This window comes from Sarcophilus harrisii, chromosome 4 (assembly GCF_902635505.1).
Source record: "Sarcophilus harrisii chromosome 4, mSarHar1.11, whole genome shotgun sequence".
Taxonomy (NCBI): Eukaryota; Metazoa; Chordata; class Mammalia; order Dasyuromorphia; family Dasyuridae; genus Sarcophilus; species Sarcophilus harrisii.
In genome coordinates this window covers 285,802,233-285,828,272 of record NC_045429.1, presented here as the reverse complement: position 1 = coordinate 285,828,272, position 26,040 = coordinate 285,802,233, and the positions used below count along the sequence as shown (strand labels likewise).

Below are 26,040 nucleotides of genomic sequence, written 5' to 3'. Positions count from 1 at the left end.
TGCCTCTTAAAATATATTTCCCTTTGTCCAAGCTGTCGCTTTGTCTAGCTGTTCCACCCCCACCCCCCATTCAGCCTCCTTTTTTTCCCTGGCTTTTCTCCACCTAACCTAGCCCTCCCCCTTTTGCCTGGGTCTTAGCATTATTTCTCTCTCCCTGCGGGGGCTGAGAAGACTTGGAAAAGGGGTATGGGACAGGCGTTACCATGACCACTGCAAAGCCGGCCGCAGCTGGTCGGGGCAGCTGCTCCCAGGATCCTGTGCTGGGACTAAGCACCGCCCTGAACCGACAAAGCCAGGGAACTGGGAGGCTCTGGGGCCCCACGGCAGGCACCCCGCTTTCAAATCCAGGGCCCAAACAGAAAAGGCCCAGGGGATCCCTGAGCCCAGCCACAGGTCAGAGGTGGGGGAGTGATGGGGGAGTGATCTGGGGATTAGAAATAAGGACTGCAGTTTGGACGCCCCTCTCTAGGAGAGAGGGACAGAGAGTGACAGACAGAATGACTGCCTGGAAGAGAAGGGCAGAAAGGAGAGAAGACTGAGGATGGGTAAAGAAGGTAACAGGAATGGGTGGGAGGGTGGGTGGGACATTGAAAATAGGGAATATGGAATACAGCTTGGGTGTGGGGAATTGTGCTGGGGAAAGGGATGGCCATTGTTGAGAGTTGAGGTGGGTAGGATGCCACCAGGTTGGGGACTTTCTCATCTGTATAATATCATTCAATATCTTTACTCTTCCTCCCTTTTTTCTCTTAGCCTCCGTCATCTATATTCTATAAGCCCCTTTCTTTTTGTAGCCACTCTTTCTGATTCCCCTTGTTCCTCAGCTTATGTTTCTGTATCATAGCTATTGTTACCTTCTCTTCCTCAGCTGTTGTTACAGTTTTAATATCTCTGTTTTGCAACACACACACCCCATTATTTTTCAGTCTTAGGCCCTTTTACTCTGCTCTCCCTCCAATCATTTCTTCAAAGGGTTGTTAAACTAACCTTGCCTTTACATTCCACAATTCTTCTTTTTTCGAAATCTTTCTGACTCACTATTATCTACATAATTCAATCTTTTTAATGTTCAAGAAACATCCTTCCATACACTTTGGCCTTCTTTTATATTACTTTCCTTCCCTCCTCCTAAGATTATTCTATGCTGCAATCAAATTGGCCCCATTCTACATGGTTTGGAATTTTCTATCTCTGTGCTTTTATTCACAGGATAACCTGTCTCTGGAATGCATTTTTCTCTGACGAATTCTTCCTTAGCCTTTAAAGTGTAATTTAATTGTTGCCGCTTCTATGAGAACTTTTCTGTTTCCTCCTTTTAGTCCCTGTTCCTCACATCAGGGAGTTGTTCCTTTTTTGAATCTCACATCTTTGCTCTCATTTCTCTTGTGTATTAATTTTGTATTTATGGATATCTGTGTATATCATATCTTTTTATTAGACCTGTAATTTCCATGAAAACAGGTGCTTTTTGTGTTTACCAGCACATTTCTGAAATTTAATATAATTTCCTTAGCCTTACCATATTTCTCTACACCTGTCTTCCTCAGTTTTTCTTTGCTCCTTCCTCTTTTAATTTTCTTACTTTTCTTTGGGGTCCTCAGACACACCCCTTCCTTCTTTCTCACTTTTCGGTTCCTCAGCCTCTTCTCATTTTTCTTTTCTTTTTTCTCTCAGTTTTTTACCTTCTCACTTTAAAGTATCCCTAAAACTCCTCTTCTGTATCTATGGTCTTTATTTCATTTTCTTTCACAGTAAGATCAGAGCAAGGCTCAGTGATTCCAGTATCAGACCTTCCAAGTTTGGTCACTACCACCCCCCTTCTGGCCCCCAAAATATCTTTTATATGAACGTTCCTTTGCTCTCTTGCCCCCCACCCCCAGCTGTTTTCCTGCTTCTCCCCAGAGTCAGCTGCATCTTCAGAAAGAAATCCAGGCCAATCATTCCTTCTCCTCAATGTTTTCCAATAGCAGTTGGGTGGTCTACTGATCTGAGTTTCCCCCTTCTATTGCCCCCTCCCCTTTAGCTTTTCCAGTTGCTCTCCTTGACACAGCTGTGCTTTGCCCTATGGGCAGTAAATTCATAATTTGCTAGAGCCAGAGTACAGCTTATAAGTCTTCTAGTCTAATCACCTCCTTTTGCAGGTGGGGAAACTGAGTCCCATAGCTACTCTAAGTATGATTTACCCAAGGTCACTCTGCTAGTTAGTGACAGAACTTTCTGCTACTCTGCATTGGCAATTGAAGCTCACTGCCTGGCAAGATAAGGATAGCCAAGGACATGGTAACTCCTGGCAAATAAGATATGGCTGTAGAATTTGGAGAAACATAAGATCCTCTGGGGAATTGAAATAATGACATCAGAGCTTGTAAGAGGCTACAGGGACATTAAGGAAATGGAAATGAAGACGCCAAGACTCTCCATATGGGAAAACTGAGGTCCTTGGGCTCTACTCGGAGTCATCTGTATTTCTGGGCACTCTCCTCTCCCGCCCCTGGGAATCTCGGCTCCAGTCTTACATTCCACTTGGCTCCAGCCTCCTTTCCCTTGTCACTTGACTCCACTCGGCTCAGCATACCTCCCCTTCCTACTCTTTCCCCCACCTCAGGCTATCTATCCCTACCCCCACCCCATCAGCCTCTTCGGAGGCCCAAGTCTGGGGTACTCTGGAAGGAGTTCTGAAGGTAGAGAGAGCAACTCAATCCCAGGTCTGCTAGGGGACTGGAACCAGGCTAGGTTTGTAGACTTCCTGGTTCCCGGATTTTCCTTTCCCACCTTGACCCCTGTCTGTCTGGTACTGTCTTATCATGAGCCCAGGGTCAACATTGTTCTGGAATAGCAAATGTCTCAATGGATTGTGAGGGGCTCAAACTCCATTCCTGAAACTCTGGTTCTGGCTTTACATCCTCCCTCACTAGAGTTTCCTTTTAGTTGCTGCTACTTCAGCCTGCCAGGTTTGTAGTAGTCATCGCCAGCCCCTTAGAAAAGGAGGATGGGGGTGGAGACTGAGGTGTGATTACCTATTCTAGGACCCAGCCCTTCCTCCTGCTCAGGTCTTACCTTCCCTCCTCCCTAACCCTCCTAGTCTAGCCTCTCTGGGAACCCAGTTTCCCCATCTGCCTGCCAGTATCTTCTCTGGATTGGTATGAATGCTCTGGGTAGGAAGGAGCTGTTCAATAAGGGTCTGTATGTCTATTTGTGTTTGTGTGTGCTATGGAGTTTGCATTCTGGTATGAGAGTGTCAGCCTTTTTTTGTCTTTCCGTCTGTTTTTCTGTACCTGTTTTTGATTAGAATTTTATATTTATATCTTGGGATTTATTATCTCTGTACCTCTTTGAACAGGTTGAATTTATCTCCAAATACATAATTATTGAGGGGAATATGTGTCATGGTGTGTTGATGTGGGATCATATATGTCTTTGGGGTGGGGAGGGGAGTTTTGAAGCTGATTAAGGTGATTGTCCAGGAGTGAGGCAGAATGAATCTTCCCCATAAAACCCCTGTGCTTTTCTCTCTCACCTTTCTCTTTAGGTCAATTCAAGAGTTAAGAGACTGCCTTTTTTCTATCGCTCTCTGTTCTTACTCAATCCTTACTCTTCACTTTGTGTTTCTCTCTCCCAGTGTGTTTCCCTCTCCCAGTGTGTGTTTCCCTTTTCATTCTCTCACTCCCCTGGCTCAGGGTTCTATATTTAGACAATGTACTACTAAAGGTTGAAATCCTGGGACTACCACCAGATACTTCTCTCAGAAGCAGTGACTGCTTAGGTTTGCTGGGATCAGGAGACTTGGACCCTGGTTTGTTGGGAAGCTGAAGAGAACCCAGGGCATTTGGAACAGATATAGAGGTAATTACCTCTGGTTGGGGAATGGTGGCAGTGAATGTTGGTAGGGTAGGAGAGTGGGAAGAGCCAATGGTTATTTGATTAGTAGACTAATACTTTTGTCCATAATGGAAGTTGTGAGTATGAAATGATGTTAATTGAGATTATACAGCTAAGGAGAAAGGACACCTCAGGTCCACAGAAGGCCAGGTAGTCAGAAAATGGACAGGCAGGCGAGACATTACTCCTCCTCTTCCACTGGGAAGAGCTCTTTCTGTGAGCTCAGTTCTTAGCTGGGCCTGCAATAACTTGCTTCTTCCCACCTGCCCTGGGGGCCTCTCCAGTTCTTACCCCTTTTTTGGAACTGAGCCCAGAAAAAAAAGGAGCCAGAAAGAAGAGATTACCTCTTCTAGTATGACTCTGCCTTTGACACCAGCTCTAAGTCTGCTGTTTGGGGGAAAAGGAGCAAGTAGAAACATTAGTGAGAAGAGTAGCAAAGCTATAAACACAGAGTCTTAGAGGGATTGGGGTGAAAATAAGTATAGAATGTGAGCTGGAGTGCAGTAAAAGCCTACTAGAAGGTGGGGGGAAGAGAGAGAGAGGAAGGGCAGGAAAGGGAAGTGGCCATTATAGATGAGAAATAGAATCAGTGGAGTGAGAAAAGATTCCTAGGGAGTCAGGAAAGGGGAAAAACAAAGTGAATCATGATGAGAGAGGGGGATAAAAGGAGGAGAAAAGATATAAGGCAAATGCAAAGAATTCTGGGATGGGGAGAGGATTGGGGAACTGCAGATAGCAGTATACAAGAAAAGAGAGAGAAGAAAAAGGTAAGGTAAAGGAAGAAAAAAGGAGGACAAAGAGGCAGTTAAGTTGTAGGAGAAGTGAGTTTGCTCCTTAAGTCCTGAGAAGCTCCAGATTTAGGATCTTCTCCCCAGAAAAGACCCCCCCAACAGCTGTTCCAGGGAGTCACCTCCTGACACCAGAGCCTGACTGGAACCTTCCTCTCTGGACTCCCTCTCTTTTCTCCTCCTGTACCTCCTACTTAGCAGGCCCAACTACAGAAGAGACTGGGCTGTCAGAAGCACAAAGCCTGGGTCTTTCAGAAAAAGGGAGGAGAGGTAGGAAGTGATGGTGGAGGACATCTCAGTACTGATGGAGAGAACAGAAGCCTGATAAGGTGGGACACCTGAGTTTTAGAAGGGAAGTGGTAGCTAGAGGGAGAGGTTAGGGTTTGGGACAAAGGATGCTTGTTGTCTCTACTTGGTATAATTAGACTATTTCAGTCTAGCTCTCCTATCCCAACCATTATCTTTCAAGCTACTTTCCTATCCTAGCCCTCTGGTGAGAATTTCCTAAGGGTCCAGCATTTGTGCCATGCCAAATAGAGTACATTTCACTGGAAATCTCCCATAAAATACCATCCTCCTTCCATTCCTTCAAGGTAAACTATTTGCTCTCTGACCATCCCTGTCATGGAATTATAGGATTACATATTTAGAGCTAGAAGGAAACTTAAGCAATGAACACATTAAAGATCATCAAATACAAATAATCCCCCCCCCCCTTTAATAGAAAAAAGTAAAGCATAGAGAGATTAAGAAATTTACTCAGGATCACATAACTAGTAAGTATCCTAGGGAGGATTTGAAAGCAGGTCTTCCTGCACTGCATCCACTAAGCCACTTTGAGAATCATCTGCCCAGGGAATGGTATTTGAACCTTTAGGAGCCAATGTAGTTATCAAATGATAGAGTAGAATGGGAAAAGAGGAGGGGTCAGGATAAAGACTTTAGAGAATGGGCATGGCATGAATGACAAATTCTAGGAGTATATACTTACTGAAAACTCTTTTCCCTAAGCTACTTGCAACAACACATATACAAAAAACAAACAAAAAAAGCCATACTTGACCTACACCTTCATAAGCCTAATAATATCTATCAATAGCCCAATCATGCTTCAATAATTTGTTTTAGGATGATGGTATAACCAAATTGCAGTCTCAGAAGTTTCTATCCTCACCCCAAATCCTAGATAAGCTATGTGTGGGTCACTATACACTTTGGCATTTCTGGAAGACTCGGGAATTATTAAAGCAGGAATTGTTAGATTTGAGGGAAGAAACCAAGAGGAAAAAGCAAAAATAAGAAAAAAATAAGGTTTATACTTTTCTTAATCACTTTTTCATTCTCACAGTTTTCTCTTCCTTCCCCACCTGTTTCTTGGGCCTATAGTTGTCTACTCTACTCTACTGAACTTTATACTACCCTACAGAGGAATTAAAGCTCCTTATTCTTAGGAAATGATGTATCTTGCTTATATGTATACAAGAGAATACAAGTATTTGAGTATTTAGGTATAAGAGATATTCTCTTGACTAGAATTTTATTGCTGTTCATGCACCTATTATTCTGTTATTCCCCCAGTATTTTTATTAATTCATTGATGAAATAAGATTTGTTAAGAATCTGATCTGTGGTCCATATGAGGGTGTAGGGAGGGGCGCAGTGTCTCTGGATCTGCGTAGTTTTGATTTATATGGTTGTGAGAGGGTGGTAGTAGAGTCCAAATGAGGTGATGTATGAAAAGCATTATATAAATGTCATTTTGTTTTTTGACACATGGCGATTGGGGTTAAGTGATGTATCTAGGGTCACATAGCTAGAACACAAGTGTCTGAGGCCAGTTTTGGTCTCAAGTCCTCCTGACTTCAGGGACTGTTGCCTGTCCCTTTTATATCCAGTGTGCCACTTATTCCTTTTGTTATTGTGGCATGTCACATGAAGAGGTAGCAATGTGTTTGAGTATGCAGACCTGTATACCTCTATCAGGGTGTGATGTTTTCCAGATTATATCTGTATGCATATGCAGATCCACATGTGCTTGCCTAGGGTTATGTCTATCCCTGTGTTTACAGTATGACTGTGGGACTAAGCACACGTGTGCGTGCATGTTTATATGTGCAGGGAATTGTATCAGTGACTAGAGGGTGGATGGGTAAAGTGGAGGATGGCAGGGTGTCCTCATTCTGGGATATAACTGGCTTTAGGGTTGATAAGAAGGGTTATTTTGGGGTAGTTCAGTCTGAGAGGATCTAGGTCTGAACTGGCATTTCTATTCTCTAGAGAGAGATGGAGATTTCAGGATTTTTATTCTTGTATTGGTATATAAATCTATGCCTTTTTGAATCAGCCACTCTCTGTATCTGTCTCGGCCTTTCATTCTGTGTAGTTCTTGGTGTTTTTCTCTCTGCCTTCTGTTTTGTGTCTCCCTATCTCTGCTGGGGGCCCTGTCTCAGTCTCTGTTCTCAGTGCCAGCTATGACTCACGCAGGGATGGGCATGAAGGTTACTCAAGGAAACAAGGGCTCTACTGTTCCCAAGGGATGGGGGGTGGAGAATAGGACCCAGGAATCCAATATACAGACCTTGTGGGATTCTAATGACCTGCTCTCTTCTCCTTCACTCTCCTTTCTCCTAACTTATGCTCACCTTAGGAGCCCGAGCATCCTGCTTCCTAGTCTCTGCCTCTGGCTCTTTTCCTACCATCTCCACCCCCTCACCCATCTCCTCAGCTGCTGTCTTAGAGCTGTGGAGTCTCAGCTGCCTCTTACATTCCTGCCCCAGGGCACTGTGGGAGCAGCTGAGGAGGGACAAAGGAAATGGGGAGTATCTCTTCTCCCCATTCCTCCCACCTCCTGGGGGAAACGCTTTAAACCCTTCCTCCTATCTCTAGAACAACTGAATTTTCTTCAGTTCTGTATTTCTCCCTCAGAGACAGCTGTCTCTTAAAATGAGGAAGGGGGAAATGATGAAGGAACAGGAAGTCTGGATCCCAGAAAAAGAGTAAAGAACTAATAAGATAGAATTGGGGAGCCATGGTATTTTGGCTTGAAGGAAGTAGAACTACTTGTGTTCCTAAGAGAAAAAGATGCTTTTAAATGAGACAAAATACCTGAAGGGAGCAAGAAACAGGGATCTGGGAGCTTCAAATCTGGGGATAGAATGTTTGAATTCAATGAAGGTTAGGGAGTAGAGAGATGGCTGTCTAGGACATAAGCAGGGAGCAAAGAAAGTGGGTTCCAAAGGTAGAGATTTAAAAAAATCTCTCTGTCTCTGTCTCTCTCTCTCTCTCTCTCTCCTTCTTTCTCTCTCTCTCTCTCTCTCTCTCTCACACACACACACACACACACACACACACACACTTTGCCATTTTGGTCTTTTTTTGCTATTTCTTTTAACTGAGATCTTTCCATTCTTTTTCTTTTCTTTCAGCAGAGATGCTGTTCTCTCCAACATAAATCTGTGAGATCTGGAGCCATGGAGCTGCTTATCCTGTTGTCTTTGCTGCTGATATTGTTAGGAGTTGGAAATGCTGACATGGAAGGACACTTTGATCCTGGTGAGGAGGCTAGCTAGCTAGGTCTCTGAGGGGAGAGGATCTTTAGAGGGGAAAATTTAGTGAAACTTATTCCCCTTTCTATATCGTACATTCACCTAGCCAAATGCCGCTATGCCTTGGGTATGCAAGACCGAACCATTCCTGACAGTGACATCTCAGCTTCTAGTTCCTGGTCAGACTCCACTGCTGCTCAGCATAGCAGGTATTCTCATTTCTTGGGCCCTCCCAATCAGGAAACAGCAGTTTTTCTATGATCTTTTTCGTACATCTCTAATTTTCCTACTCTAGACTCTTCTTTTCTTTTGGAGATCCATTTCAATTGCTTCACTGATACTAAAGATCTCACAGTAACATCATGGAATCAAGGGACATTTTAATAACAATATAACTCTATAACAGAGGAGCCTATCCACTACTAAATCCATCCATAGGATTCCAAACATTAACTCAATTCCTTCCTTCCTCCTAGATTAGAGAGCAGTGATGGAGATGGGGCATGGTGTCCTGCAGGGCCTGTGTTTCCAATGGAATCAGAATACTTGCAGGTGGATCTTCGACGGCTACATTTGGTGGCCCTAGTGGGGACCCAAGGACGACATGCTGGGGGGTTGGGCAAGGAATTTTCTCCTAGTTACCGACTAAGATACTCCCGTGATGGTCACCGCTGGATGGACTGGAAGGACCGATGGGGCCAAGAGGTGAAGAGAGGCAGGGAAATCAAATGTAATAGGAGGGAAACAGATGGTTAATGAAGGAGATTGGGATCATAGAGAGCATACATGCTATCTGAGAGCAGGAGGACAAATTCTGTGTAGGTAGGAGAGGTAAAGGAATCAACTGAGTTAGGAAAAGAGGTGGAGTTGGGGAAAGGAATAGAGAATAGAGAAAAAAATTTAAGGTTGGAAGACTTTAGAGATCATCTAGAGCAGAAGTATCAAACATGCAGGCCAACAGGCCTTCTCATTTCAGTCCTACGTAGAGCAGGGATCATATTAATTTATGGTTTTCTAAGTCGGTATATAGTCTGTAGAGGTCCTTATGTATACTTTAATAATCTCCATTTCTGTTTGAGTTTGACATCACTGATCTAGAACAATATCTTCATTTTGTAGATGAGAAAACTGATGTTGAAAAAGATGGACTGGTTTGCCCAAAGTCTCACAATTAGTTGAAGGGAGATTTATATTTCTTGACTCTCTGTCCAGTGTATTTCTAGTTTGGAGATGGGGGTTATTGAGCAGATGAGTATGATAATATGGGGATGGAGGTGGTAGGAAAAGAGCCAGAGGCAGAGACTAGGAAGCAGGATGCTCGGGCTCCTAAGGTGAGATAGCATGAGTAGATGAGGATTTGAGCCAAGCATCTAACTTTCTCTAACTTTCCCATCCATTCCATCTCTGAGCCCTATGCCTCTTCTTATCTCTTCTTCACCCCCTGCCCCAGGTGATCTCAGGGAATGAGGACACTGGTGGAGTGGTGTTGAAGGACCTGGGACCCCCCATGGTGGCCCGTCTTGTCCGATTCTACCCCAGAGCTGACAGAGTCATGAGTGTCTGTCTTCGAGTGGAATTATATGGATGCCTCTGGAGGGGTGAGTTCAGCATCTCTTTGGAGAGATCAAACTTGAGTTTCTTATTTTAGAGAGCCCCAAAACTACTGTATTATATCCTCGGGAAAGAAAAGTGGTACTAAACCTCTCATTCACCCCTGGGAAAAGATTGAAATTACCAGTAGCCACATCAGTGGGCCAAATGCCCATCACAGTGGGCTATGAAAAAAATTTTCAATCTACTAATAAATGAGTGGCTTAAAATGCCAACTCTGTGCCACTCTGCTATTTGCTAGTGATAGAAAGGCAAAAATGGACTATCCCACCTGTCTTCAAAGAACTATACTCTTTCAGGGGAGACAACTTATACATATATAATTATTGTACAATGTAATGGGCTGGGTAGCTCTTGTACTTTGTGGGATCAAGAAGAGCTCATGTAGGAGGTGGCGCATGGACTGAGTTAGGGATTGCTAAGATTAGGGATGCTAAGAGGCAGAGTTAAGGATGATGAGCGTTCCAGGTATGTGGGACAAACAGTTTCTGCAAAGTCAGGGAGATGGGAAATGAACAATTGTGTGAGGAGATCATAAAGGTTAGTTTGGCTAGATCATGTAGTATATGACAGGAAGTAATGTATAATAAACCTGGAAATGTCAATAATGAATAAGTTGGAGATTTGCTATTTTTCCCATTCTTGAGAAAAAGTTGTAAACAATGTAAAATTTCCCTCTTTAACCCCAGTTCCTTCCATTTTGTCTCAGATGGACTGCTCTCCTATACAGCTCCTGTGGGGCAGACTATGTACCTGGCCGAGGCTGTGCATCTCAATGATTCAACCTATGATGGACACACAGTGGGCGGGTGAGAGAGGCAGATTTCTAGAGATATAGAGCTAGGGCTTTGAAGAACAGAAAGAGGGAATAAAAGAACACAGATGAAATTTAGGGCTTACAATGCAGAAATTTAAAGTACTTGACTATACATGTTTGTAACTGGGATTTTGTTTTTCTTTCATTCTCAGTGGGTGGGGATAGTGGGAAGGATAAAAGGATTTTTTGCATTGAAAATAGAATGTCATTTAAAAAATATTTGGGGCCTGGTTTGAAGGGGAGAGACAAACTTATGGATGAAGATGGTAAAGGTCAAAGAGGGAGCAGGGAAGAAGATGAGGGTAGAAGGGCTAGGTCTAATGCATGTGGAATAAAAACCTGCCACTATGGACAGGAGATGAAAAAGCTGTTTAGCCTGGGGGAAGCAAAGATAAGCCCTAACATTTGGGGGATGATGCTAGAATTGGAAATATGGAAATAGGGCTGTAATTTTGGGTTCACAGACCAAAGCTCAAAGAAGGGTGAGAGAGTTAGGAGCCATCACATTTTTGTTTTAAATACCACCCTCCCCCACTTTCCTCCATGACCCTAGATTGCAATACGGAGGCCTGGGCCAACTGGCAGATGGTGTGGTGGGGCTGGATGACTTCAGGCAGAGCCAGGAGCTTCGAGTATGGCCAGGCTATGATTATGTAGGATGGAATAACAACAACTTCCCCAATGGTTATGTGGAGATGGAATTTGAGTTTGATTGCCTGCGGGTCTTCCAGACTATGCAGGTGAGAATTTTGTGACTGAAAGGCCAGAGAGAGAAGCGGGATGAGGGATGGGGGTGAAGAACATATTTAGAGAAACCATAACAAGTAGAGATATGAGGGATAGTATATGAGGGATCTCTGATCTTTGTTATTTATTTTGTTTCCTTTCATTCCCACCCAGATCCACTGTAACAATATGCATACCCTGGGTGCCCGTCTCCCTGGTGGGGTAGAGTGCCGCTTCAAGCGAAGTCCAGCCACAGCCTGGGAGGGAGAGCCAGTATATCAAGCCTTAGGAGGAAGTCTAAGGGACCCCAGAGCCCGGCCTGTAGTTGTGCTCTTGGGGGGCCACGTAGGTCGATTTCTGCAGTGCCGCTTCCGTTTTACTGGGTCCTGGCTGCTCTTCAGTGAAATCTCCTTCCTTTCTAGTAAGTTATAATAATAACCCTTCACTTCCGGATCCATGAACTTGCTGTTCATGCCCCCTGCCCACTGTCTCAGATCCTCAACATTTGGCAATTTCTTTTCCCTTTGTCCTGAGATTTTTCTACCCCATGACATCCCACACTGTCCCAAGCTTCCTGCCCCAACTCCCTTCTTCTCTTATTATCTCAGCTAGTTACTTTGTATTCCTTTATAACTCATCCTATCCTGTGTCTTCTCCCTCTCCACCCCCAAACTTCCCCAACATCCTCTCTCAGCCGCTCCAGAATTCATTTCTGATCTTTATGTTCCAGAGGAATGTTTTATTTTAATTTAATCTTCTCCCACATCTTTTCCTCTTCCTCTGTCCTCCCATAATTACCTTTTTCTCTTCACCAACTCCCTCTTCTCTTTCTATTTGTTCTCCCCAGATGTTGTGAATGAATCCTCTCCAGCTTTGGGTAGCACTCAACCACCTGCCCCTTGGTGGCCTCCAGGTCCAGTTTCTACCAACTTCAGCAGCTTGGGTAATATCCCTGCCCTCCCTCCTTCTTCCTTGAATTTAATCCAACAAATGCTAGTAAAATGCCCACTGGCATTAAATTATGCTCCTGGGATATAAAGACCAAAATCCAAAAAGTACTCTCTTGCTGTAAAGGAGCTTACATCATGCAAGACCACCTTAGTGATCCTGTACTCTGACTTCTTTCTACTTCTTCTCTCTGCACAGAGCTGGAGCCTCGGGGACAGCAGCCTGTGACCAAAGCAGAGGCCAGCCCTACAGCCATCTTGATTGGCTGCTTGGTAGCCATCATCCTGCTGCTACTGCTTATCATTGCCTTCATGCTTTGGAGGCAGCACTGGCGCAGGCTGCTTGGCAAGGTGGGCATGACTTTGGGAGAGTCAGGGATGGGGTTGTGTCCAGGAATGAAAGAGAATGAATGGAGAGGAAAACAAGACACAAGATGAGAATAATAGTAACAGCAAGTTTTTATAAAATGCTTTTCATATGTTGTTTCATTTGGTCCCTACAATAGCTTTGTGAGATAGATACTATTATTATAGTCATTTTATAGATGAGAAAATTGAGATTAAGGGACAGGTTAAGGGACTTTTTTGTCTTTTTTAAAAATAGCTTTTTATTTACAAGACATATGCATGGGTAATTTTTTGACATTGACCCTGGCAAAAACTTCTGTTCCAACTTTTCCCCTCCTTCCCTCCACCTCTTCTCCTACATGTCAAATAGTCCCATACACGTTAAATATGTTAAAATATGTTAAATCCAATATATGTATACATATTTATACAGTTGTCTTGCTACACAAGAAGAATCAGTTCTAGAAATTAAAAAAAAAACTGAGAAGGAAAACAAAATGCAAACAAACATCCACAGAAAACATGAAAATGCTATGTTGTGGTCCACATTCATTTTCCAGTGTTCTTTCACTGGGTGTAGCTGGTTCTATTCATTACTGATCAATTGGAACTGATTTAGATCCTCTCATTGTTGAAGAGGGCCATGTCCATCAGAATTAATCCTCATATAGTATTGTTGTAGAAGTGTATAATGATCTCCTGGTTTAGTTCCTTTCACTTAGCATCAGTTTATCCTAAGTCTCTCCAAATATAAGTCCTCTCTGTATTCATCCTGCTGGTCGTTTCTTACAGAACAATAATATTCCATAGCATTCATATACTGTAATTTATTCAGCCATTCTCCAATTGATGGGCATCCATTCAATTTCCAGTTTCTAGCCACCACAAAAAGGGCTGCCACAAACATTTTTGCACATGTGGGTCCCTTTCCCTCTTTTAAGATCTTTTTGGGATATAAGCCCAGTAGTAACACTGCTGGATCAAAGGGTATGCACAGTTTGACAGCTTTTTGAGTATAGTTCCAAATTGCTCTCCAGAATGGTTGGATCCATTCACAACTCCACCAACAATGCATCAGTGTCCCAGTTTTCCCACATCCCCTCCAACATTCGTCATTATCTTTTCCTGTCATATTAGCCAATCTGACAGGTGTGTAGTGGTATCTCAGAGTTGTCTTAATTTACATTTCTCTGCTCAATAATGATTTGGAACACCTTTTCCTATGGGTAGAAATAGTTTCAATTTCATCATCTGAAAATTGTCTATTTGTATCCTTTGGCCATTTATCAATTGGAGAATGGCTTGATTTCTTATAAATTTGAGTCAATTATCTATATATTTTAGAAATGAGGCCTTTATCAGACAGATTAAGGGACTTGACCTAGTATCACATAGCCAAAGGGAATTGAGAGGAATATGAACTCAAGTCTTTCTGATTCCCAAACTTACTACTACACCTAGCTCATGGAAATGGTTGGTATAGCTAAGATATAACTTAGTAGGTTAGAAAGTGGTAGAAGCCAATATGTACTTTAACTCCCACGTTCTCTCATTTCCCCCCAAATCCTGCCAGGCGGAGCGACGCGTATCAGAGGAAGAGCTGACAGTTCATCTCTCTGTCCCTGGGCATACTGTACTTATCAACAACCGTCCAAGACCTCAAGAACCACCCCCTTACCAGGAGCCTCGGCCCCGTGGGAACCCACCTCATACTGTTTCCAGTGCCCCTAATGGCTCTGGTATGGCCTTGGGAGGGAAGAATTAACCATGTGCCCTGACTCATATTCTCATTCTCATTCTCATTCCTTCTTCTTTCCTCCCTCTCCCTCTTTCTCTCCCTGTCCCTCTCCCTATCTGTCTGTCTGTCTCTCTCTTTATCTCTGTCCTTTTGTTCTGTCTTGCTTTTTCTCTCTGTGTTTCAATCTGTGTGTCTCAATCTTTCTCTGTCTATCTCTCTGTTTTGTTCCTGTCTCTCTCTCACTCTTGCTATCTTTCTCACTCTGTTTCTGTCTCTCTTTCTCTGTTTCTCTGCCTCTCTGTCTCTGTCTGTCGCCCTCTCCCTTTGTCTCTGGTGTGTGTGTGTGTGTGTGTGTGTGTGTGTGTGTGTGTGTTTCTATCTATCTGTTACCTTTACTACTGTCTCTGTCTTTACCTTCTACCTTGCTTCTTCTCTATGGCCTCTTTCAGGATGTCAAAAGTCATCTCTTTATTTCTTCAGGTTCATCTGTGTTCCTGATCATCCCTTACACTCCATATTACACTCCCACCAGTCATTTCCAATGTCTTCATTGTCTATCAGTTTTATTAGTGGTTATCTTCATCCTTGTGTCTCCTACTCAACTAATTGGATCTTATTGCTTGGTTGTACCTAATATGTGTTTTCACTGTCAGCCTGTCCATTCACTGTCAGCCTGTTCTTAGACTCATCCTATTCTGTGTTTTTTCCATCTGTCTGTCTTATTTTCTTGATCTCTACTCATCCCTTGTTTCCTCCAGAGTCATAACTAGTTTTGGGCAGCTTAGGCTTTGCCTCGGGTAGTAGAATTTAGAGGGTGTAAAAATTTAACAGTGGAGAGGCCACATTAGTAATGAGTTACCCCTCCTGCTCAAGAGAATTTTGTATTAATTACTTAACATTATTTTCATATCATTAATTTTTTAAAAATTGGTTCAGGGCATATAATTCATGCTGCTTACACAGGGCAGGTGTAAGTGCTGCTTGCCCCTTGCCTCAGGCACTAAAAATACAATTAAGGCTCTGGTCTCCTATTTATTTGTCCACCCCCTGGTCTCACCCTATCCTGGTGTCTCCCCCATCCCTCCTTCTCCCGACAGTGATGCTGCTCTCCAATCCAGCCTACCGCCTCCTCCTGGCTACTTACGCCCGTCCCCCCCGAGGCTTTGGCCCCCCTACATCTGCCTGGGCCAAACCTACCAACACCCAGGGTAAGCCCCATCATCCCCTGGGTTCCCCACTCCAAACTGGTGTGGGAAAAAAACTGGCTCCTTATGCTTTCTTTACTCCCAACCATATTCTCTTCTGCTCTCCAGAGCATTGGGGGACAAAACTCTTGTACCTTTAGCTCTACTGTATTGTTTTCTGCCCTTTTTTGAGGTATCTCTTTAGAGCAATAGAGGCAAAAAAATCACTTGGACTGAGTTCCTGACTTTCTCCTTTTCTTTTTTCCCCCATTAGTATATTCTCTTCAGATTTTTAGAATTGAAGAGGAAGGTGGTTTCACAGTCTTAACTCTTTCCATCACTTCCCACTCCTCATCCTTTGGTTTCTCCTTCTCTTCAAAGCTGCATAGGAGGAGGCTCTACTATCCCTGGCACTATTTCTCTTTCTCTATGTTTCTTCTCTCTGGAGTTTCAGAGATGAAGGTTCTTAAATCCTACACCTTCTCTGTATCCTCCTATTCCTCTGTTTGTTTTGTTGTCTCTTCCAGGCTCCCTGAGCTTCAAAGAAAACTCTCTAACCTATCAACATTTCTTCTTGTGTCTAAATTCCTTGTTATAGGATTTGTAGAGGAAAGGGTTCTTCTATTCTCTGTTTCCTCTTTGTGCCCCCCTGTCTTTGGGGCAAGTGGGTTGGGATGGGAAAGGTTTGGGGGGGACATTGAAATGGTTAAGTCAGAGTTGAGGGGCTGGGAAGGGGGGAGGACAATTGAATAAACGGAAAATGTGGGTAGGGGATTAGAAAAATGTGGATGAATAAAGCTTATCTCCTGTCCAGATAGGTACTCTTATGCTGGAAGATCTTTAGGAAAAAAATCTCTCTGGTCTTCAGAACTTACTTACCTTGTTCATTATCACATTTCCCATGTAATGAAGTCAGATTTTCATCCACCTATTTTTTAGCTTTAGCCTATCCTTTATGGGTAGATGAAAAACAAGAAAATATAGGGTATAGAGGATGTTTGGGTCCTGTTCACTTGGGGGAAAGCAGGAGGGAAGGGGGCTAAAATCATAGGTAGGAACCTAGATACCTCGGTGGGGAGGAAAAGTATGGCTACTTACCTCTGAACTGTGTCATTGGGAATCTGGGGCTGCTTCAGCTTCTCTTAATGCCTCTCTCTTCTGCCCCACCCCTACCTCCAGCCTGCCATGGAGATTACATGGAACCAGAGAAGCCATGTGCCCCGCTGTTGCCTCCACCCTCTCAAAGCAGTGTCCCCCACTATGCTGAAGCTGACATCATCACTCTCCAGGGTGTTACTGGGGGAAATACCTATGCTGTCCCTGCACTACCTCCAGGGGCTACAGGTGATGGCCCTCCCCGAGGGGATTTCCCCCGATCCCGGCTCTACTTCAAGGAGAAGCTAGGTGAAGGCCAGTTTGGGGAGGTGAGGAGGAACTCAATTCAGTTCAATTCAGCAAACTTTTATTAAGTTCCTGCTGCGGGTGCAAGACACTGGAGATACAAAGACAAAAACAAGAAAAAGACTTGCTCTCAAGGAACTCTACTGGGGGGATAGAGAAGGTACATGGATAAGTAAATACAAGGTAATATGTGGAAGAAGAGAGGGTGGATGATTGGGAGCACCAGGGAAAGCTTCACAAAGAAGCTGACACCTGAGTTGGGCTGTGAAAGAAGCTAGGGATTCTAAGTGTGAGAGGTAAAGTTGTGAAGGTAGACAGCAAATTCAGAGAGGTAGGAGATATTTGTCCAGTTTGGGGAATAATTACTAAGCCAATTTGGTTGCTATATAGAGTGTCTTAAAAAGAGTAATGCTACATAAAGCAGGAAAGGTAGTTCTCAGTCAGATGGTGGAGGGTCTTAAAGAACAGGCCAAGGGGGTTGTATTTTTATCCTATGGACAATAGAAAGCCTCTGAAGCAGAGGAGTGGCGTTGTCAGACCCATGCCTTAGGAAGATTGTTTAAGAAGCTATGTAGAGGACAGATTGAACAGGGGAAAGACTACAAGCTGTGAACAAATTAGGGGGCTTTTGCTTCAGCCTAGATAATAGGTGATGAGGAACTGAATTGTGATTGTGGCTATGGAGAGAAAAACATGGATTTAAGAGAGGATATCTGGTTAGAATAGGCAATATTTGACAATTGAGTAAATGCCAAGGCAAAGAAAAAGGAAAAGTCAAGATGACTCTAACATTACTTTTTACCTTACCTTTGACTTCTGACCTCTAACCCAAACCTCCTTCCTTTGAGAGCACTATAATAGCCTTTATTTTTCCCTTTCTTCATCTTTTTTTCCCCCTTTTTTCATCCTGGGCAGTGGCAACTCTATGACAGATGATGGTGATAGCACCTCATGTTAGTATTGTGTAATTCAATTTTCTTTCTTTTTTAAAAAATATTATGTTTATTTTCAAAATTCATGCAATGATAGTTTTCAATATTCACCCTTGAAAAATCTTGTGTTCCAAATTTTTTCTCTCTCTTCCCCCCATCCTCTCTCCCAGATAACAAGCAATTCAATATGTTAAATGTGTAATTCTTCTATACACATTTTCACATTTATCATCTTACACAAGAAAAATCAGATCAAAAAGGACAAAAATGAGAAAGAAAGAAAAAAAGGTGAAAATACTATGCTATGATCCACGATCAGTACCCACAATCCTCTTTTTTGGATGCAGATGGCTCTCTCCATCACAATTCTATTGGAATTGGCTGAATCCCCTCATTGTTGAAGAGCCAAGTCCATCACAGTTGATTATCACGTAATCTTGTTGCCACTGTGTATAATGTTCTTTTGGTTCTGCTCACTTCATTTAGCATTAGTTCATGTAAGTCTCTCCAGGCTTTTCTGAACTCATCCTGCTGATCATTTCTTACAGAACAATAATATTTCATCATTTTCATATACCATAATATATTCAGCCATTCAGTTTCCAGCTCCTTGCCACTACAAAAAGGGGTAGTATAAACATTTTTTTTGTATGTACTTTTGTATGTACTTTTCCTTTTTTAGGATCTCTTTGGGATACAAACTGCTAAATCAAAGGTTATGCATAGTTTGATAGCTCTTTGAGCATAGTTCCAAATTGCTCCCCAGAATGTTTGGATCAGTTCACAGCTCTACTAACAATGTATTAGTGCCCCAATTTTTCCACATTCCCTCAACATTCATCATTATCTTTTCCTGTCATCTTAGCCAATCTGAGAGGTGTGTAGTGGTACCTAAGAGTTGTTTTAATTTGCATTTCTCTAATCAGTAGTGATTTAGAGCATTTTTTCATATGACTAGAAATGGTTTTAATTTTTTCATCTGAAAATTGTTCATATCTTTTGACCATTTATCAATTGGAGAATGGTTCATATTTTTATACATTTGAGTCATTTCTCTATATATTTCAGAAATGAGGTTTTTATCAGAACTCTTGAATGTAAAATTTTTCTACTAGTTTTCTGCTTCTCTTCCAATCTTGGCTGCATTGGTTTTGTTATAATTCTGTTTTCAATGAGTTTTGTTTCATTTTCATATCTTTTTAACAACCCAAGGAAGTAGTCAAAACAGGTACTTTTAAAACCATTTTACAGATTGTGATTCAGAAAAGTTAAGTAAATTGCCCAGAATCATACAAGCAAGTAGGTAGAGTTAGGACTGTGGCTCCTATTCAGTTCATAATGCCAATACTGCTTTTCTTGACTCTACAACCTTTTTGATCCCTGTAGTACCTCTTAATAACCTAGCTCTCTTTTTTTCCTCTCCATTACAGGTGCATTTATGTGAAGTGGAAAGTCCCCAGGATCTGCTCAATTTAGAATTCCCCCTCAATGTGAGAAAGGGCCGCCCCTTGCTGGTGGCTGTCAAAATCCTTCGCCCTGATGCCACAAAGAATGCCAGGCAAGACTCTTGTTTTTTTAAATTTTCAATAGTATTTTGTTTTTCCAAATACATGCAAAGATAGTTTTCAATGTTCATTTTTATAAGACTTTGTATTCCAAATTTTCCTCCCTCCTTCCTTTATTTCACCCCCCCCATTCCCAAGACAACAAGCAATTTAATATAGGTTAAATATGTAGAATTTTTAAAAAATCCCCGTATTTGACATGTTGGAAAGTCCCAGGATCTGCTCAATTTAGAATTCCCCTTCAGTGTGAGAAAGGGCCGCCCCTTGCTGGTGGCTGTCAAAATCCTTTGCCCTGATGCCAGAGCATCAATTTCACCCCCCCTTCCCAAGACAACAAGCAATTTAATATAGGTTAAATATGTACAATTAAAAAAATATCCCCATATTTGACATGTTGTGCAAGAAAAATCAGACAAAAGGGAAAATATCATACACAAAATGAGAAAAAAACAAATGAACAACAACAAAAAGGTGAAAATAGCATGCTTTGATCCAATCTCCATCTCTCTCTCTACACGCAGATGGCATTTTGGAATTGCGTCAGGCAAGGCCCTTGAATGCATGTGAGGCTTGGGATGAGTAGGTAGAGGAAGGGCAGAGGCTGCAAAATGAGAAGAAGGGCTTGATTCTGAAGAGAGAAGGGAGAATCTGGAAGAAGGAATTCATCAATTTGATTAATTCTTTTATGAGCAGGGAAATGAAGAGGGGAGTGTTAGAAATTACCCTTTCTAATCTTCTCTTCTAATCTCTAGGAATGATTTCCTGAAAGAGGTGAAGATCATGTCAAGGTTGAAGGACCCCAATATAATTCGACTGCTAGGAGTGTGTATCCAGGATGACCCCCTCTGTATGATTACTGACTACATGGAGAATGGTGATCTTAATCAGTTTCTTAGTGCCCACCGGTTAGAGGACAAAGCTGTAGATGGCAGCCCAGGAGATGGGGGAGCCATTCAGGGGCCCACCATCAGGTAATCCACGCTAACACTGAAGCAAAAAGGGAACTAATGAAAGTTAGCACTTGCCCCTTGCCTTCCCCATCCTACCCCTACCACATGCATGCACACACACACATACGTACCTCAATCTTAGGCTATTCCCTAGAGAGGTCTCTGGTAGCACAAGGTCACTGAATTAATAAGGATTTATGATGTAAGGACTTAGAACAAGTTTCTTGATCCTTTCTGTGGAATAGAACCTTTGGGCATTCTGGTAAATTCTATGGACTCCTTTTTAGACTAATATTTTAAAATGATTCAAAGAAATACTAAATTTCAAGTAGAAGTTAATGAAAATAAAGATGTAATTTTTTTCTCATCTAAGTTCACAGATCCTTCCCCCCCCCCATATCTATCTGTGACCCCTTTGGAGTCCCTCATCCCAGGTTAAGAACCTATAATTTACAGAGAGTAAGTAGGGTAGAAGATCCCAGACAAGGTTTCAGGCTAGAGGTCTGCTCAGAGTCTCCTGGCATGGTAGAGAGAAGGGACATTTGGAATTACAAAGGTACTGGGATCTGACCACAATATTTCCCTGTCATCCCTTTCCTAGTCTCATAACACAAGTTTAAAACTTATAAATAGCAGCCTTCTGCTAGTGGGAGTAGGGAGATGGTTTGTTATGAAAATCTTATCTAGCCCTTGGAGAGGTGTGAACAATGCTGGTGAGTGGGTCATACCATCTTTTCCATGGAAGGAATGGGACTGTATAATTTGGGCAGCCCTCTTTATCCAGCCTGGGGCTCTGGGGACTTGGCTCTCTGATACTGGGATCCTGTTCCCTTCCAGCTATTCAATGCTGCTTCATGTGGCAGCCCAGATTGCCTCTGGGATGCGATACCTTGCCACACTCAATTTTGTGCACCGGGATCTAGCCACAAGGAACTGCTTGGTGGGTGAGCATTTCACCATCAAAATTGCTGACTTTGGAATGAGCCGAAACCTCTATGCTGGGGATTATTACCGTGTTCAGGGCCGAGCTGTGCTACCCATCCGATGGATGGCTTGGGAGTGCATTCTTATGGTAAGGAAGCCCCTTGGTAAGTAGGGAGAAGATAAAAAGCTGGCAGGAGATGTGGCAAAGGATGTGGATTCTAGTTTAGAGTCTGTCACTAATTAACTAACTTTGAGCAAGTAAGTTCTTTCTGGGCCTCAGTTTTTTCATGTTTAAAATTAAGTGGTTTAGCTAGGCAATATCTAAAGTCTCTTCCAGCTTTAACATCGTGTGTGTGTGTGTGTGTGTGTGTGTGTGTGTGTATGTGTGTGTGTGTGTGTGATGCAGTTGGGGTTAAGTGACTTGCCCAAGGTGTCACAGCTGGGAAGTATTAAGTGTCTGAGGCCTGATTTGAACTCTGGTCCTCCTGACTTCAAGGCCAGTGCTCTATCCACTGCACCATCTAGCTTCCCCTAATATCCTATTTCCTAAGAAATTAGAGAAAGGGGCTAATCACTGGGATTGATTACAGGGATAATAGAGAAAAAATAGAGAGAAAATAGAGGGACAAGGAAGAAAGGAAAGATTGTGAGGCTAAAGCATAAAGCCCTGAAGAGATAGAGAGGATAGAACCAAAGACAGGACAGGAAAATGGTTAAAAACAAAGGGGGAAGAGAAGGATGATAGAAGGGGAGGAGGGAGAAAGTATAGACCTTGGGAAAGATGGGTCACTAAAAGTGAGCAAAGGAGAGAATGAAATCATGGGAAAAAATCCTCTTCATGGTGAGGGGGATCAGGAAGACAAGAGCTAACTATGAGGTCTTGGGATCTTCTGCACTAAATTCCCATCCTGACTAATTCCTTTTCTTCTCTGCAGGGAAAATTCACAACAGCCAGTGATGTGTGGGCCTTTGGAGTCACCTTGTGGGAGGTGTTGATGCTGTGTCGAGCTCAGCCTTTTGGGCAGCTTACTGATGAACAAGTCATTGAGAATGCTGGGGAATTTTTTAGGGACCAAGGCCGTCAGGTCAGAAATGGGGCAGGAGAGAAGGACCTGAATGATGATGGGAAGAAGGGACTTATGGTAGAGGGGCAGAGGGTTAGTGGAGAGAACACCAGATTTGGAGCTGGGCTTGAGACCCAGATTTGCCATTTTCACCTGTGTGATAAAGTTGCTCAGGCACTCCTTCCTCTTTCCTTTCTCTGATATAATCTAGGTATACCTGGCTCGCCCTGATGCCTGCCCTTTGGGACTCTATGAACTGATGCTTCAGTGTTGGAGCCGAGAACCAGAGGAACGACCTTCTTTTCCTCAGCTACACCGATATTTAACAGAAGATGCCCTCAATATGGTGTGAATCTTGGCACCTACTCTTCATTTTCCTATCTACCTTTCTGGCATGGTTCAATGATGGGGACAGCAGCTATATCTGGAGAAGAAGTTCTCTTGTTCCCATAACCTCCCTCCTAACTTTTTTGTCCATTCCTACATCTTCTGATTCCCCATTCCCATGATCTCCGTTGTGCCTCATCTTATCCTTTCCTGCCTCTTTCCTCTTGAGCACAAAGCTACCCCGATGGAAGCAAAGGAAAAGACCGATTTTTGGCAGGCTGTGTCTGCCGAGGGAGGCGGGGATTATATGATCTCTTCTCTTTTTGGCCTCTTTTTTTACTCCCTTGTTTTTCTCCCTGCATCTCTTTCCTTTTTTCATGCTCTGTCTCTTCTGTTTCCCACTCACCCAGCTGGCCCTGGAATTGGGATTTCCTCTGATCTTTAGCAATCCTCTGAGGGAGGGCACAATTGGACTGACAGTCCAATGTACTGGAAGACACTGGTTTCTGGAGAGATGGCTGTAATCTCCACCAATTCCTCTCTATTACACACTGGACACAACTGGCAACAATTTGGTGGATAACGAGGACAAGGAATTGGGGATGGATATTTTCTATCACTTCCCCTAGAATTTGTCCCTGGGCTCTGTTGTTCACCTTTTTTCATCTCCCAAAACACTGGACATAGGGGTTGATTCACCCCTACTTCTCTAATTGTCCTAATTTCCCCTACCCTTCTCCACCCCCACCCCCCATGTTGTAAATAGTGCTTGTCTGAATCTTTAAGTTTCTTTGGAGTAAATATTTTGGTTTTGAGGAAGTGGGATGGGGAGAGGGAATGTATCTGGCTCCTGGGTTAAATGTCTTTATTATTGATATTGCTTTGGGTTTTCTATAATCACTTGGGGTTTGTACATTGGGGGGTGGAGAGAGACACAGATTTTTACTAATATATGAACCTAGTTGGAGGAAATTTTAATCCCTTGCAGTAGGCAGGCAATAAAGGTTGAATTTTCCAAATTGCTCCATGTCTGATTTTGGGGATAGCTAATCCTCCTAAATTCCTATGCTTCATTTCCCACAATGTCATGTATCTTCCATAATTCCTTACAAAGAGAAGAAAGGAAATAAGTATCTACTGAGTTCCTACTATGTGCCAGGTACTGTGCTAAACACTTTACAAATATTTCATTTGATCCTCATGACAAGCTTGGGAGGTGAGTGTTATTATCATCCTATTTTACAGTTACTGAGGCCACATGAAGTTAAGTGGCTCGTGCAGGATCACACATTTTAATTTAAGTCTTCCTGACTCCAGGACCATTTCTGCTTTATCACCTAGGAGAGTTTTTCATTTCCAAAGGACTAAAACTTTTGTGGGAGGGAGAAACAACAAGAAAACAGACTTTATAAAGGAAGATGAAAATCAGAAAATGAAATAATAGAGGGAGGTATAAGAAGCAAATCAGGGAGCTTCCTAGTAGTGCTCAACACAAAGAAGTCTTGTTTGGTTTTGAGCTGGAAAGGCATTGGAGAGAAGAGAATCAAAGAATTTTCGAAGTTGTAGAGTATTAAGTCAGTTCCACTGACAACACGGATCTCTGGGAGCATCCCAAGAAAACTGAACTAGAGAACATTACATTTTCTCTGGGAAAGAGAAAGGCTGGGAGCAGCCTTCCTTTCAGTTCAGTAATCACCATGGTTCAGCAGAGCAATCACCACAAGAGTATCCAGGGGTTAAAGTCCAGATCCTTTATTATCTCCTTCCTGGGGCCGCGCAGCTTTCTGGAGAGCCTTTCAGGCTGACCTTGGTCTCAGTGGGGGAAGTGCAGGAGTCCAGGCCAGCCACTAGGAAGATCAAAGACGAATTGAATTTCTCCCCTTGGTTCTGAGAGCTTAAAGCTCCTGCCACCACTCCTTTGTCTTCTCTGCCTCTGCCAGCTTCTTGTGCACTTGTCTTCTCTGCCCTCTGAATCTCTCCAAATCAATTCTGGTTGAGGCTCCCAGCTTATATGTTTCACACAGTATAAACCAATCATTATATCACTAGGAAACCATTAGTTGTAGGATTAAATCGATCGGACTGAACCATGCTAAACTAGATAGCCATTGTCTCATCAATTCTACTTAGTACCTTGTATTTCAAGTTCAGAGTTCTGGCCCATAACAGTAGAGACCTTTTTTTTTTTTTCCATCTTACGTTGTTTAGTAGGTGAGGACACTGAGAATCAGGATTTAAAGCCTGTGTAAGACTAAGACAAAGACTCATATCTCCCAGCTCCCAGTAAAGTGCTCTTTCTATCACTTGTCCCTATTCCTTTTTATTTTCTCTAAGAAATTGTTCAAGAGGCAGCTAGGTGGTACAGTGGATAGAGCACCAGTCCTGAAGTCAGGACAGCCTAAGTTCAAATATGCTCTCAAACACAACACTTCCTAGCTGTGTGACCCTGGGCAAGTCACTTAACCCCAATTGCCTCAGCAAAAAAAGAAAAAAAGAAATTGCTCAAGTAATTATCCTGATTATTTGTGATGATACAAAATACTCATTCTGTTCTACTGAGCCTGGCATTTGCCTGAAAACATACATAGCTTTTCCCAGGACTGAGAAACAAAGCCAAATCTTTCCTTGATCTTTTTTGGCCTACTCAAAGTAATACCCAATATTTACATGCATATTTTTAGATTTTCAAAGCACTTTTAAAAAATTATCTCCTGTTTTACTCATATATTCCCTGTGCTTGAAATGTCACCTGCTGAGTTTCTAACCATCCTTTAAAATCCACTTAAATATCACCTCCTTCAAGCATTTCCTCTGTGTCTCGCTGTCTCTGTCTCCTTCCCTCTCCTGACATCATACAGTAACCTTTCTTTTTTGTGGATTCATTTAATCCATATCTACTACCAATCAAGATTCAAGTAGCTGTTACCTTTCTACTTCTAGGACCCTTTTATTTTTTCTATTTTTTTTTTCTCTATTGATTTACTCTAGTTTATCAAACTATTTACAATAGCTTGTTGTACCTAGCTGCTTATATGTTGTCTTCCTAATTAGCCTGTGAACTCTTTGACCTATTTTTTTAAAAAAAAATTTTTTGTATCCTCAGAATTTAGTACAATGCTGGGCACATAGCAAGTACTTAATAAAGTGTCATAGTGGATAGAACACTGGCTCTGAAGTCAGGAGAACCTAATCACTGACACTTAAACCTTCCTAGTGATGTGAGCAAGACACAACCTCAATTGACACATATACAACAAACAAAAGAAAACAAAACAATCACACTGAATTGGTTCT

General features: G+C 42.6%; 1 protein-coding gene across 15 annotated transcripts; it reads left to right on the top strand.

The window, feature by feature from the left end:
- Positions 1-217: 217 nt before the first annotated feature.
- DDR1 (discoidin domain receptor tyrosine kinase 1) lies at positions 218-23,768 on the top strand. 15 transcript variants are annotated; one of them, XM_031965203.1, is made up of 19 exons: positions 218-393; positions 3,620-3,843; positions 8,093-8,219; positions 8,319-8,421; positions 8,689-8,917; positions 9,663-9,810; positions 10,533-10,632; positions 11,194-11,380; positions 11,541-11,787; positions 12,214-12,309; positions 12,513-12,664; positions 14,235-14,400; positions 15,497-15,607; positions 16,763-17,007; positions 19,347-19,474; positions 20,234-20,452; positions 21,269-21,503; positions 22,291-22,440; positions 22,631-22,995. In XM_031965203.1, exons 3-19 carry the CDS (start codon positions 8,138-8,140, stop codon positions 22,769-22,771), a joined length of 2,739 nt encoding a protein of 912 aa, XP_031821063.1. In that variant the 5' UTR covers positions 218-393; positions 3,620-3,843; positions 8,093-8,137; the 3' UTR covers positions 22,772-22,995. The 15 variants fall into 15 exon arrangements, with proteins under 15 accessions (XP_031821063.1, XP_031821065.1, XP_031821067.1 ...); XM_031965202.1 differs by lacking the exon at positions 218-393 and adding an exon at positions 401-554; XM_031965204.1 differs by lacking the exon at positions 218-393 and adding an exon at positions 2,968-3,179 and having other exon boundaries at positions 3,530-3,843; positions 8,096-8,219.
- Positions 23,769-26,040: the final 2,272 nt, after the last annotated feature.